This window comes from Hibiscus syriacus, unplaced genomic scaffold (assembly GCF_006381635.1).
Source record: "Hibiscus syriacus cultivar Baekdansim isolate YM2019G1 unplaced genomic scaffold, ASM638163v2 tig00110557_pilon, whole genome shotgun sequence".
Lineage (NCBI taxonomy): Eukaryota > Viridiplantae > Streptophyta > Magnoliopsida > Malvales > Malvaceae > Hibiscus > Hibiscus syriacus.
Window position 1 is genome coordinate 1290959 of NW_024062780.1, and position 13686 is coordinate 1304644.

The 13686-nt window shown below is 37.7% G+C and overlaps 1 protein-coding gene and 1 pseudogene across 1 annotated transcript; both read left to right on the plus strand.

Moving 5' to 3' along the window:
• The first annotated feature begins 207 nt into the window (after positions 1 to 207).
• Positions 208 to 1692, plus strand: LOC120132187 (UDP-glycosyltransferase 91C1-like). The gene has a single exon (XM_039149004.1). The coding sequence runs from the start codon at positions 246 to 248 to the stop codon at positions 1656 to 1658; it is 1413 nt and encodes a 470-aa protein (XP_039004935.1). The 5' UTR covers positions 208 to 245; the 3' UTR covers positions 1659 to 1692.
• A 1074-nt stretch (positions 1693 to 2766) lies between these two features.
• On the plus strand, positions 2767 to 3617 carry LOC120132100 (annotated as a pseudogene).
• Positions 3618 to 13686: the final 10069 nt, after the last annotated feature.

Consider the following 13686-nt stretch of genomic DNA (forward strand, 5'->3'; position numbering starts at 1 on the left):
AATAATTAAGGATAATTCTTCTACGCTCAACGAGAACATTAGGTTTTGTAGGCGTTAGACTTGGGTGACTCAAGTAGTTGAAAATGCAATCCCTCCTTAAAATTTTTAATTAGTAAAAGTTACCTAAAGTAATTATATTGTACAAATATTTGATTTTTTTATAAAAAAAAAAGACAACTGCGTATATACAGACTCAAGGCTCAGAAAACGTATTCGGTGTGGAACTTTTGCAACGATAATACCCCATGGACAGAAGAAAAAAGCTTCACATAGCAATGTTCCCATGGCTAGCTTATGGCCATATAATGCCATTTCTCGAGGTTTCCAAATTCTTAGCTCAGAAGGGTCATCGGATATCCTATATTTCCACCCCTAAAAACATCGGCCGCCTCCCTAAACTTGCCCCGCATCTCTCATCCAACATAAGTTTCGTCGAGTTATCTCTTCTCCATGTGAATGGCTTACCTTCAGGAGCTGAGTCCACATCCGAGCTACCAATCGACAAAGTCCCTTACCTTAAAAGGGCGTATGACCAGCTCCGAGCCCCTTTAACCGAATTCCTCAAGAACTCGAACGTCAACTGGATCATCCATGACTTTGCGCCTTACTGGTTACCGGAGATTACCGCACCACTCGGCATCAACTCGGTTTTCTTCAGCATATTCAATCCCACTTTTCTTGTTCACTTGGGTCCGCCATCAGTTTTGCTAGGTGATGTTCGGAAGTGGCCAGAAGACTTTACCGTCGTCCCCGAGTGGATAGATTATCCTTGCAACGTAGCATGGAAGCCACATGAGATGGTGAACCACCAACAGTGCATGGACGATGTGTCTGATCTTCAACGGCTGGGAGTATTGGTTCAAGGTTGTCAATTTGTAACTGCGCGTACCTGCTACGAATTCGAATCAGACGAGATTAATTTGCTTAGTAAACTTTACCAAAAGCCTGTTGTTCCACTAGGGCTGCTGCCTCCATCACTTCCATATAGCGAAGACGAAAGCGCTGATGAGTGGGAGGCTATAAAAAGTTGGCTTGATACCAAAGGGGAGAAATCAGTTTTCTATATCGCCCTTGGTAGTGAAGTGAATCTAAGTGAAGAGACCATGCGCCGGTTGGCATTTGGGATAGAGAAATCCAACTTGCCCTTCATTTTGGTTGTAAGGAAGGTCCCCATGGGTGAAGGGCAGACGGATAAGCATCAAGACATAATCCCTCCAGGGTTCGAAGAACGAGTGTCTAACAGGGGGTTGGTGTTGAGGGATTGGGCACCTCAGTTGCGGATTTTAGCTCACTCTTCCATCGGCGGTTTCTTGACTCACTGTGGTTGGAGTTCAATAATCGAGGCACTCAAGTTCGGTCGGGCTCTGATCTTGTTTTCTGGGGCAAGTTCGGACCAGGGCTTGAACGCTAGGTTGATGCATGGGAGGAAGGTTGGGTTAGAAATAATGAGGAATGAAGTGGACGGTTCATTTACAAGCGACTCGGTGGCTGCTACTATCAGGCAGGTGATGGTGGAACCAGAAGGAGCGGCGATTAGGGCCAATGCATGGGCAATGAGAGTGATTTTCGGCAATGAAGAGTTGAGTAAGACTTATTTAGATGGATTCACTCGGTTCATCGAAGAGTTTGCACCTTCAGCTTCCCACAGCCACGTTTAAGTTATCGGCAGAGATTTAAAATATTATCGTGATCATATTTTACATTGCACTATGTTTATCACAATTATTATAATAATGTGTTATTATATATTTTCGGAGTAAAATTCAATTTCTAGTTCGATTAACAATTATAAATTTGTATTTGATAAACGAATAGTATTAACTGATGTTACCGGAAAATAAATGTAATCATTGTTATTGTAACATATTATAACTGTCTTAACGGATGAAAAGCACCTATTCCATATTGAAAGCGTTTGTAAACACTCGATAAAATCTATAACTCGTACAATATTATTAATACAAAATAAACTACGATAAACAATCTTATCCCGTTACTAGATTCGGTTAGTTTACAAAGATCCCTATATTTTTTAAGCTCTCTTGTATATATTTTTTCCTCGCACTACATACTACATAAAGTACGAACATACATATTTATAAAGGTATGTAACCGTCTTACAATTCCTTTTTAATTTTGTAATCTCATCTTAATTGATAAACACTTTTGTCATGGTGGATTTGGAAGGTGAGGAACTCAGAGCTAATGCACTTGCAATGAAGGAGATTGTCGGCAACGTAAAGTTGAGTAGTAAATACTTGGACGAGTTTACTCGGTCAATAGAAATTATTTAGATAATGGGCCCTCTTCATTTTAAATGCGTGAAAGATACTTGACGGAGACAATAGTTTATTTGTAAACTTTAAACTTTTATGTAATTTAAGTTTTTTTTAATATTTGTATTGGTAATTTAATTTAATTTTTTAAATATCACATAATTGTTGGTGTAGACACTAATTTTTTGCCCAACAATACTATCCTCGTATTTCTCGGTAACAAGAATAACAACCAAGTCAAAATACTAAATCAAGGCATTTGAGTCCAAGTGAGACTCTAAAACTGAATAAAGGAGCGTTTCAGTTTGAATAGGACTCTACAAATCTATCTAAAAATAGCCAGTTTCATGGCTATAAATTGAGGCAAAAATAAGGAGGAAGGGGGGGGGGATTTTCGGTGAAAGCCTTGGCCATTTCCTCGCCTTTCCATCAGTTGGTCTTCTCTCTTACATTCCTTGTTCATTTTTCTCCTCCATCTTTACCAGGAATAATGGAGCACTGCATGGAACTGAGAGCACTGGAATCGAGTGTAAGAGGAGAGCTCACCATGCAGAAGACCCAACAACATGTTGTTAGGATGATTTCTTGGCCATGAATGTTATCAACGGCGGCGCCGTTCCCGACGAAGATTTCTCCGTTGATTGTTTCTTTGATTTCAATAACGGAGAATTTGAAGAAGATTCCGTCAAAGAAAAGGACTATGTTTCTGTTTCGTATCAAGAACGTGTAGCAGACGATGATAGTAATTCGAATTCCAGCATTTTTTCCCTCGGTTCCGTCTTTACCAGCGAACTTTCTGTTCCGGATGATGAAATAGCAGGGCTTGAATGGGTGTCTCACTTTGTGGAGGACTCGTTGCCGGAGCTTCCTTTGCCATGCATGGGTTTTAAGCAGCAAACCGAGAACCGTGAAAATACTCGGTTTGAAGCGGAACCTGGCCCGGTTTTTGTGAAAACGCCGTGTTTTTCGTTGTCAGTTCCATCTAAAACGAGGAGTAAAAGGGCTAAACCGGCTTTCCCGACATGGTCGATTGGGTCGCTGCCTAAGCTCAAGTCTGCCATCACTGGAGGTGCTTCTACCTCTCTTTCTGGCCCTAAAAAGACCAAGGGCCGTGGGTTTCGCGATGAAGATGCCAACCGCCAGTCCCGTCTCACCTCCCGCGACTTCGAGTCCCTTGGCACCAATGGTGGCCTCGGTCCCCAGAGATCTATTGAAGGATGGATTATTTTGGTCAGTGGTGTACATGAGGAAGCCCAAGAGGATGATTCGCACAATGCATTTGGTGAATTTGGTGAGATCAATAATTTGCATTTAAATCTGGATCGCCGCTGGATTTGTTAAGGTCGGCAACATGGTAATTAGTGCATTTTAATCCTTCATGTTTTCTATTCATTCATTTGAATGTATTAAGGCAATTCAATTGCTTTTAGTAGTGGGTTATTTATTTATTTGGTAATTTTTTTTTCTCTTCTTCTTTTTTATTCCATTTTTCATTTTTATTCCATTTTTAAAATTGTTAAATATTATTATTAGTTGTTATTTTTTAGTTTTTTTATTTAGATAATCATTTTTAGGTTTTTTATTTCATTTAACTATTTTTTCCTTTATTCATATATATATTATTTTATTATTTCTTTTATTTTTACCTTTTCTATATTTATTTTTTTTATCGATTTCATTATTATTATATTAATACTTTTTGTTTTATTTTTTATTTTTATTTTACAATTTAACATTTGTGACTTTTTAAGGGATAATTTCAATCGATCAAAGGTAAGCAATTTGAATTTAATTTTTAAAGTTTTAATTTCGAATTTTCGCAACTAAGACAACCGACAAATTAATTGGTACCGAAAGGGCGGTTCAAGGGTGCCAATCCTTCCTTGACTGTAACCGACTCCCGAACTCGACACATTTCTGGTACAACGCAGATCATGTAAGATGGTGTCCGACCCACCTAAGTTCGTTTTAAAATGGTCGGTGGCGACTCTAACCCAATTATTCACGTCGAAGCCCAATCCGGGGCCCAACCGAAAGACGGTTGCGACAGCTTGGCGACTCCGCTGGGGACAGGTAAGTGAGTCAGGCCAAAATTAATTTTCGGTTGTCTTTTTATGCGAAAATTTTAATTTTAAATTTAAATTTATTTATTAGATTTCAATTATTTATCTTTGATCATTTTTCAAATAAATAGTTGTACTGACATTTTGTTCAATGATTTCAGATTTTTGAAAAGTTTCTATCTCTCGCTCTACACCCGAGCCCTGAACCATTTTTAAGTGGGGGTGAAAGCGACGCCTTCGTGTGAATTTATTCACCGTGCGGGCCTAGCAAGTAGCCTTCGGGATTCATATACCTTATGTCTTCGTGTGAATTTATTCACCGTGCGGGCATAAGGGAATGTGTCCTCTCGAGTTTAACTTAGTCCACACAAGCTTGTAATAGGCTTATGACTAAGGGTCTGGCAAGCCCAAGGGGGCACCAGCACGGAGAACTCGAGTACCTTTTTAGAACCTAAACCGGGAGAGTGCAAGGAATTAGGGCTCACCCCAAGACCTCATTCCAAACCCTAGGACGAATTATTTCCTGCTTTACTTTCTGTTCAAAGCATGTGAACTAGAAATTTATACGGTTAGGACTTGTTCAAAATCAACTTGCGGGATAAAGATCATGTCCGGGTAGGAATAATAAGCATGTGGGGTAGGACTTTTATTTTCATGATTGTTTTTTATTATTTTCACCTCACTAACCTTTTTCATTTTTGTTCTCTTTTATTTTGTTTTCACTATTTGCATCATTTAAAAGAGGTATTGATCCACCAAAAACGTGTTTGTTAAAACATAAATTTAATGGACAAAGGGGTTGTAATACAAGAGGTGAAAAACGCATGGGTCCGGTTATGGTCAGAAAAGACTCAGAAAGAAAATCAGGACAATCTGCAAGACAACTATGTGTCACATTCGATCAAGAAGACATGACGCCCATAATCAAATACATCAAAAGTTAACTTTTCAAAAATGGGTTGATAAAGGTGGCAGGGGCAAGACGAGAAAAAGGTTATTAACCTCGAGAGTCCATTCAAAGATGACAAAAACAAGATGGCAAAACGATAGTTGAATTGGAAGTCATTGTCGACAAATTCAAGAAACAAGCAAATGAACTTCGGATAATCCCTTTGATGGAGGATTTTAATGGAGTTTCCGATTCAGCAAAGGATGAAAGCCAGAGATGCAGTCATTCGATACTTTTGGGAACAAGTACAAAAAATAGCTCGTCACTTGCACGGTTTAGCCAGAGAAGACGAAGCGGTTCGGCAGGGTATTCGACCGGTGAAACACGAAGGCAGAAGACTAGTCAACTTGCTTCGGGGTCTAGAGGATTTAGTCCGGATGTATCTTTAAATATGTTTATTGTCTCTTAAAAGATAAAACACTTTTGTCCCAATCAAGATTATTTATAATAACAGACATATTTTTGGATCAATGCCTCGAACATTTCATGCATTTTTGCATTTTTTGCATCTTCATCTACATTTTTAAGCATTTTCATAAACATGAAATTAAATCACGGAGGATTCGATGAAGTGGTCTTAACCACATTACACCACATGGAAGCAAGATTTTAACAATTAAAGAAAAACTGAAATCAGTACAGGGGGAGCTGGATCAGCTGATTGTAGGACTAAGCCTGCCATGATGATATGAGAAAAGAGTACCCATCTCCTAAGGGCTACGATGTTGAAGCTGTTGCCACATAAGGATTCCCAAACATTCTTCTGGAAAACTGTAAGGCGCTTGCCGAAGAAGGGGGTATGTCATATACCATTTGCACTTAGAGGACTGTTTTGTTTGAACACATCTTTTAAACGATTGAATTCATGTTACTTTCTAAGGTGGAGCAATTGAACAAATTTTAATCTTTAGTTCTTTGAATATTAAATGAATTAAGGATTCTTTTAATTCTTCAAGAATTATAGATTTTTGACATATGGCAAGATTAGACCTTTCTTACCCTGTCTCAAACCCTAGAATAAAACACCTTGATTCTTTACCCAAAATAACTCATGGTCATTACCAAAAAGACCAAATTTTGACATTACCTCCCTTTAAAATTCTTGAACATTACCTTTATCTTTTTGATAATCCACACCTTTCTTTGAGTCAATAAGATCACACAACTGTCTTTAACCTTTTTTTACCATTAAACCCCAAGGCATTGAGTGTTCATTTGAACATGAGCATTCTTCCAACACAATTTGGGGCATCTCGCTGGGAGCCTGAACATTGAGACATGTTGGGAGCAAGGAGCAGAAAAAACAATTCATTCGAAATAATTCCATCATGCATTAATTGCACAGTTTTCATGTGAATAGAATTAATCTTGAAAATCTATCCCCTGGGGATACCTCTTGTGAAGACTTACATGTATGAAATGATGAACGGCTTTCTTTCTTATCCCTTCACACAGGAGAAAATATATCCCTTGCGTCCCCTTTTGAGCCTATAGTATTTTTTCTTCTGATTCAACCATAACCAAGGATCACCCTCCACACTGGGGGGCAAGGTGGAGAAAATCTGCTCACATGAGTGAAGACATTGATTCAGATGAGATACCGAAAGGTGAACCAAATGCCAAGTGCGATGATTCAATAAGAACAAAAATGGCAAAAAAAAAAAAGAAAAGAAGCAAAAAGGAAAAAATAACAAAAAGAAAGAACAAAAATAAAAAATGGGACAAAAAGCACATAAAGACAATGGTACATCAAGCTTCAATGAGATTGATCAAGCATAATCATTCTCGAATCACTGAATCCCTTCACTCAAAGATCATAGAGCATCAAGAGAAAGAGATTTTGAGCAAGACAAGATTGATGGCATCAGAATGAATTGATCCTTGGTTCATACCCTGAAACACTTGTTTGGGCCTATTTATCCTTTCTTTCATAACCACGAACCTTGGCCTACAAATACGTGCCTTAAAAGTCCCTTCTCATACATGGATTTCTAAACAGAAGAGACTATCTTCAGATTTCATCCCGCCCATCAGGATTAACTTTGTTTGCAAAAAAAACAATGTAATTAATGTATGATAGAGAGAAAAATAACAAGGGGGGTTCAAGACGTAAATCATGAATAACGTCTTGAAACCAAAGGAGGATTCGAGTTGAAAACCTGAAAAGGCGGCTCGAATATAAAAATTGTGCAACTGAGGCGATCACACAAATTCCTTGATAAGGCATCGCACAATCCGAGTGTGACAACGAAGGTTGGGAGTCAGAGAACACTTTCAGTAGAAAAGCATGCAAGCTACCCCATCAATCCTTTGAGCATCAAATACCAAACCTTTGAGCATAAAATGCCAAACCTTTGACCAAACACAATGACCTGAGACTTTTTATCCTTTCCTTACTTGACCATCTCTCAAAGATAGCTTTGATCTTGACACTTGTCAAATAGCTATAATTTATTGAAGGATTAACATTGTAATTAATTCTTTGATATCCAATGAACTCTAGTTTTATGATTCGTCTCAATTGTAAAACCGTGAAAGGGCAATATTTTAAAACTTGGGATTAAACATTTTTGAAACTCTTTTAATTGATATTAAAAGAGAAAGAAAAATTTTTTTTCAAACAAGACAGACTCTCTAGAGTGAATCTTGGTAAATGACATGTGACTCTTAGACACAAAACTCATGCTCAGAATCAATGCTGAAGCAAGAAATGAGGAACATTTGGGGCATCTTTGAAGATTCAACATGAAATATTGGGGCATTTTTTGGGCATCTTTGGGATTCAACATCCTAATACGAATTATCATGCCTTTTCAAGAGATAAAATAACCAATTCATGTTATATGCATCTTATGCAAACATTTTAGAGCATCATTTTTTCCCACATACATAATTTTTGCAGCTTTTAGAGTCAAGTTTCGACTTCAAAACGAAGGATACTCGATTCAAAAGCACCTTTAAAGATTGATGTTGGTTGCTTAACTCAGCAGCAAGAAGCTACACTTCAACCAATTTGACATATTGAAAGATCGACAGATCTTAAAATCAACTTCAGACGAGTTCGAGAGATAATTCAGAACCGATCCAGTTCGCATTTTCAAGTTGGATTTCAACTTCACGACGAAGGATATCCAATTCCTGGCTCAACTTCACGACGAAGGGGCCACCCACGATTTCAACTTCACGACGAAGGGAATCGTGCTCGCCATTGTCTCTCTTGAGACAGTTTCCCTTGAAACAAACTTTGTCTCTCTTGAGACAGTTTCCCTTTAAACAAAATTTTTTCTCCCTTGAGACAGTTTCTCTTGAAACATAAACATTGAAAACATTTCCCTTGAAATGAGTTTTGTCTCTCTTGAGACAGTTTCTCTTGAAACATTTTGTCTCCCTTGAGACAGTTTTCTCTTGAAGCATCATCTTTGAATATGTTTTCCTTGGAACTAATTTCATCTCCCCGTGAGACAATTTCTTTTGGAACTAAGTTTTGTCTCTCTTGAGACAGTTTTCTTAAAACAAAATTTGTCTCCCTTAAGACCGTTTCCCTTGAAACAAAAATATCTTTGAGATCGTTTCCCTTGAAACGAGTTCTGTCTCTTTGAGACAATTTCTCTTGAAGCATCATCTGAACCGTTACACTCAGCTCAGACACATACTTGAGAAGCATTTCTCAAATCAAAAATAGAATGTGCACATCAGATTTGAACATTTGAAGAATTCAAGATCAGGGATCAAAATTTGAAGATTCAAGAATCAAGATTCCAGACAGGCAACTGGAGATCGAGATTTCTCTCTAGAGCCCCAAGATAACATATGTTGCATATGCATTTTAGGCACACCTAAGAGCATTGCATCCATAGCATCACATATATGCATAACTTTTTCAGGTTTTAGCTAGAGTTAATTTCAACTTCGCGGCGAAGGATATTGCACTCAAAGCGACACAATTTGCTCGAGAGTGGATTTCAACTTCACAATAAAGGGGTCTCCACGGTTTCAACTTCACGGCGAAGGGAATTGTGTCCACCCACAACATACAATACTTGGATTTCAACTTCACGACGAAGGATATTCAAGTCAAGGCTCAACTTCACAACGAAGGGGCCATCCGCGATTTCAACTCCACGACGGAGGATATCGTGGCACTCGAGACAACACAAGTTCAACTTCACAACGAAGGGACGGTTGATTGTCAACAAACAACTTCTCAATTTCAGAGTCAATTTCAACTTCACAACGAAGGATATTGGACTCCAGACAACGCAAGTTCAACTTCACGACGAAGGGACCGCTGTTTTCAATAAACAATTTTTCAATTTCAGAGCCAATTTCAACTTCACAACGAAGGATATTGGACTCCAGACAACGCAAGTTCAACTTCACGACGAAGGGACCGCTGGTTGTCAATAAACAACTTCCCAATTTCAGAGCCAATTTCAACTTCACATCGAAGGATATTGGACTCCAGACAACGTATGTTCAACTTCACGATGAAGGGACCGCTGGTTGTCAACAAATTTTCCCAATTTCAGAGCCAATTTCAACTTCACAGCGAAGGATATTGGACTCCAGACAACGCAAGTTCAACTTCACGACGAAGGGACCGCTGCTTGTCAACAACAACTTCCCAATCTCAGAGCCAATTTCAACTTCACAACGAAGGATATTGGACTCCAGACAACGCAAGTTCAACTTCACGACGAAGGGACCGCTGCTTGTCAACAAAATTTCATTCAGAATCAATTTCAACTTCACAACGAAAGATGTTGGACTCGAGACAACACAAGTTCAACTTCACAACGAAGGGACGGTTGGTTGTCAACAACCAATTTCCCGGTTCCAGAGCCAATTTCAACTTCACGACGGAGGATATTGGACTTGGAACAATGCTACTTACTTGGATTTCAACTTCACGACGAAGGATATCCAATTCCAGACTCAACTTCACGACGAATGGGTCACCAACGGTTTCAACTTCACAACGAAGGGAATCGTGCACACAAGCAACATCCATCTTTAGATTGGATTCACGGTGAAGGATATTCAACTCAAAGAAGGAGTGTCTGTCAACACACTTTCCAGTTTCAGAGTCAATTTCAACTTCGCAGCGAAGGATATTGGCCTCGAAACAACGCAACTTACATTGGATTTCAACTTCACGACGAAGGATATCCCATTCTCAGGCTCAACTTCACGACAAAGGGGCCATATACATATACAACTTCACAACGAAGGGTATCATACCCTAATAGGTTGACCTTACTTCACGACGAATGAGTCATCTGTAACACATCAACACCAAGTCTTCAGGTCAAGTTCCACCTTCACGACGAAGTATCTTGAGCCAGAAGACGATCCAGAGTCACTTGCCAAAAGCTTTGAGTTTGATTTCAACTTCACAACGAAGGATATCGTACTCAGAAGTTTCCAGTTCAACTCGACCTCACGACGAGGGAGTCATTTGTGATTCAATTTAAATTAACAGATCAGTCATTGCATCGGATTTCAACTCTACGGCAGAAGACGTTCGATATGGACAAAATTTGTGTCTTTTTATCTTTGTCCTATTTTCGTTCCACGAAAAAGGACAAAGAGGGGCAGCTGTAGACACTAATTTTTGCCCAACAATACTATCCTCGTATTTCTCGGTACAAGAATAACAACCAAGTCAAATACTAAATCAAGGCATTTGAGTCCAAGTGAGACTCTAAAACTGAATAAAGGAGCGTTTCAGTTTGAATAGGACTCTACAAATCTATCTAAAAATAGCCAGTTTCATGCTATAAATTGAGGCAAAATAAGGGAAGGGGGGGATTTTCGGTGAAGCCTTGGCCATTTCCTCGCCTTTCCATTGGTCTTCTCTCTTACATTCCTTGTTCATTTTCTCCTCCATCTTTACCAGGAATAATGGAGCACTGCATGGAACTGAGAGCACTGGAATCGAGTGTAGAGAGCTCACCAGCAGAAGACCCAACAACATGTTGTTAGGATGATTTCTTGGCCATGAATGTTATCAACGCGGCGCCGTTCCGACGAGATTTCTCCGTTGATTGTTTTTGATTTCAATAACGGAGAATTTGAAGAAGATTCCGTCAAAGAAAAGGACTATGTTTCTGTTTCGTATCAAGAACGTGTAGCAGACGATGATAGTAATTCGAATTCCAGCATTTTTTCCCTCGGTTCCGTCTTTACCAGCGAACTTTCTGTTCCGGATGATGAAATAGCAGGGCTTGAATGGGTGTCTCACTTGTGGAGGACTCGTTGCCGGAGCTTCCTTTGCCATGCATGGGTTTTAAGCAGCAAACCGAGAACCGTGAAAATACTCGGTTGAAGCGGAACCTGGCCCGGTTTTTGTGAAAACGTCGTGTTTTTCGTTGTCAGTTCCATCTAAAACGAGGAGTAAAAGGGCTAAACCGGCTTTCCCGACATGGTCGATTGGGTCGCTGCCTAAGCTCAAGTCTGCCATCACTGGAGGTGCTTCTACCTCTCTTTCTGGCCCTAAAAGACCAAGGGCCGTGGGTTTTCGCGATGAAGATGCCAACCGCCAGTCCCGTCTCACCTCCCGACTTCGAGTCCCTTGGCACCAATGGTGGCCTCGGTCCCCAGAGATCTATTGAAGGATGGATTATTTTGGTCAGTGGTGTACATGAGGAAGCCCAAGAGGATGATTGCACAATGCATTTGGTGAATTGGTGAGATCAATAATTTGCATTTAAATCTGGATCGCCGCACTGGATTTGTTAAGGTCGGCAACATGGTAAATTAGTGCATTTTAATCCTTCATGTTTTCTATTCATTCATTTGAATGTATTAAGGCAATTCAATTGCTTTAGTAGTGGGTTATTTATTATTTATTTGGTAATTTCGTTTTCTCTTCTTCTTTTTATTCCATTTTTCATTTTATTCCATTTTAAATTGTTAAATATTATTATTAGTTATTTTTAGTTTTTTATTTAGATAATCATTTTAGGTTTTTTTTTTTCATTAACTATTTTTTCCTTTATTCATATATATTTTTTTATTATTTCTTTATTTTTACCTTTTCTATATTTATTTTTTTTATCGATTTCATTATTATTATTATATTAATACTTTTTGGTTTATTTTTTATTTTTATTTTACAATTTAACATTTGTGACTTTTTAAGGGATAATTTCAATCGATCAAAGGTAAGCAATTTGAATTTAATTTTTAAAGTTTTAATTTCGAATTTTCGCAACTAAGACAACCGACAAATTAATTGGTACCGAAAGGGCGGTTCAAGGGTGCCAATCCTTCCTTGACTGTAACCGACTCCCGAACTCGACACATTTCTGGTACAACGCATATCATGTAAGATGGTGTCCGACCCACCTAAGTTCGTTTTAAAATGGTCGGTGGCGACTCTAACCCAATTATTCACGTCGAAGCCCAATCCGGGGCCCAACCGAAAGACGGTTGCGACAGTTGGTATTCGAGACCTATTTGAATTATAATCATTCTCTTAATCATTGAGATTGTTAACTCGTAAAATGAAAACTTAGCTTATAATTAGAATAAAAAGATTTAAAGTAATTTCATAACCATGATGCATTTTTACACTAACAAATGTATTTCTTTAAAATAATAATCAAATAATTAAGGATGATTCTTCTACGCTCGACGAACATGATGAGTACTATTAACGATAAGCATCATTAATTTATAAAAGTTTAAAACTCTAAACAACTCAACGTATGATTATAAATAATTTAAAAAAATTAAAGGCAATTATTTAATATAAATGATAAATTATACCAGTGACCTCCTAACTAAGATTCATTGACTAATATTTTTGAAATTTTATCAATCAGACTATTCAACTATTTATATGCATTCAATTAAGCCACTTGTCATTAATATTTAATGGGGAAGCTCATGTGACGGTTAAAATATTTGGTATAATTATACATTTGGTCATTGTTACTTATATATTCTATCAATTTGATCTTAATTTTTATAAATTAAAATAAAAAAAATATTTTACTTTATCATATGTAATAATGATATATACATAAACTATTATTCCATCAACCCCGTCTTTGCCGTTATCAATCCAAACACTATATCTTTCAACATATAAATACATATTGAACAACAATTTTTATATTTATTTTAATATAATATGTTCACTCTGTACTTTATAAAATTATTAGAAATTATAGCGTCACAAAACAATGAATTATGATAATAATAAAGAAAGGAAATATACAATGATAAAAAAGTTATCATTATAAATCAATTAATTTTCTGGATTCTAGGATGTAGTCAAATGGTTGAGAGTTATCTTAAAACATATATCATCTTGTACTAACTCCAAATTAATATGAATTTTAAAAGTTGTTTCTCATCACAAGTAGAGAAAGGTTCTCAACTAAAAAAA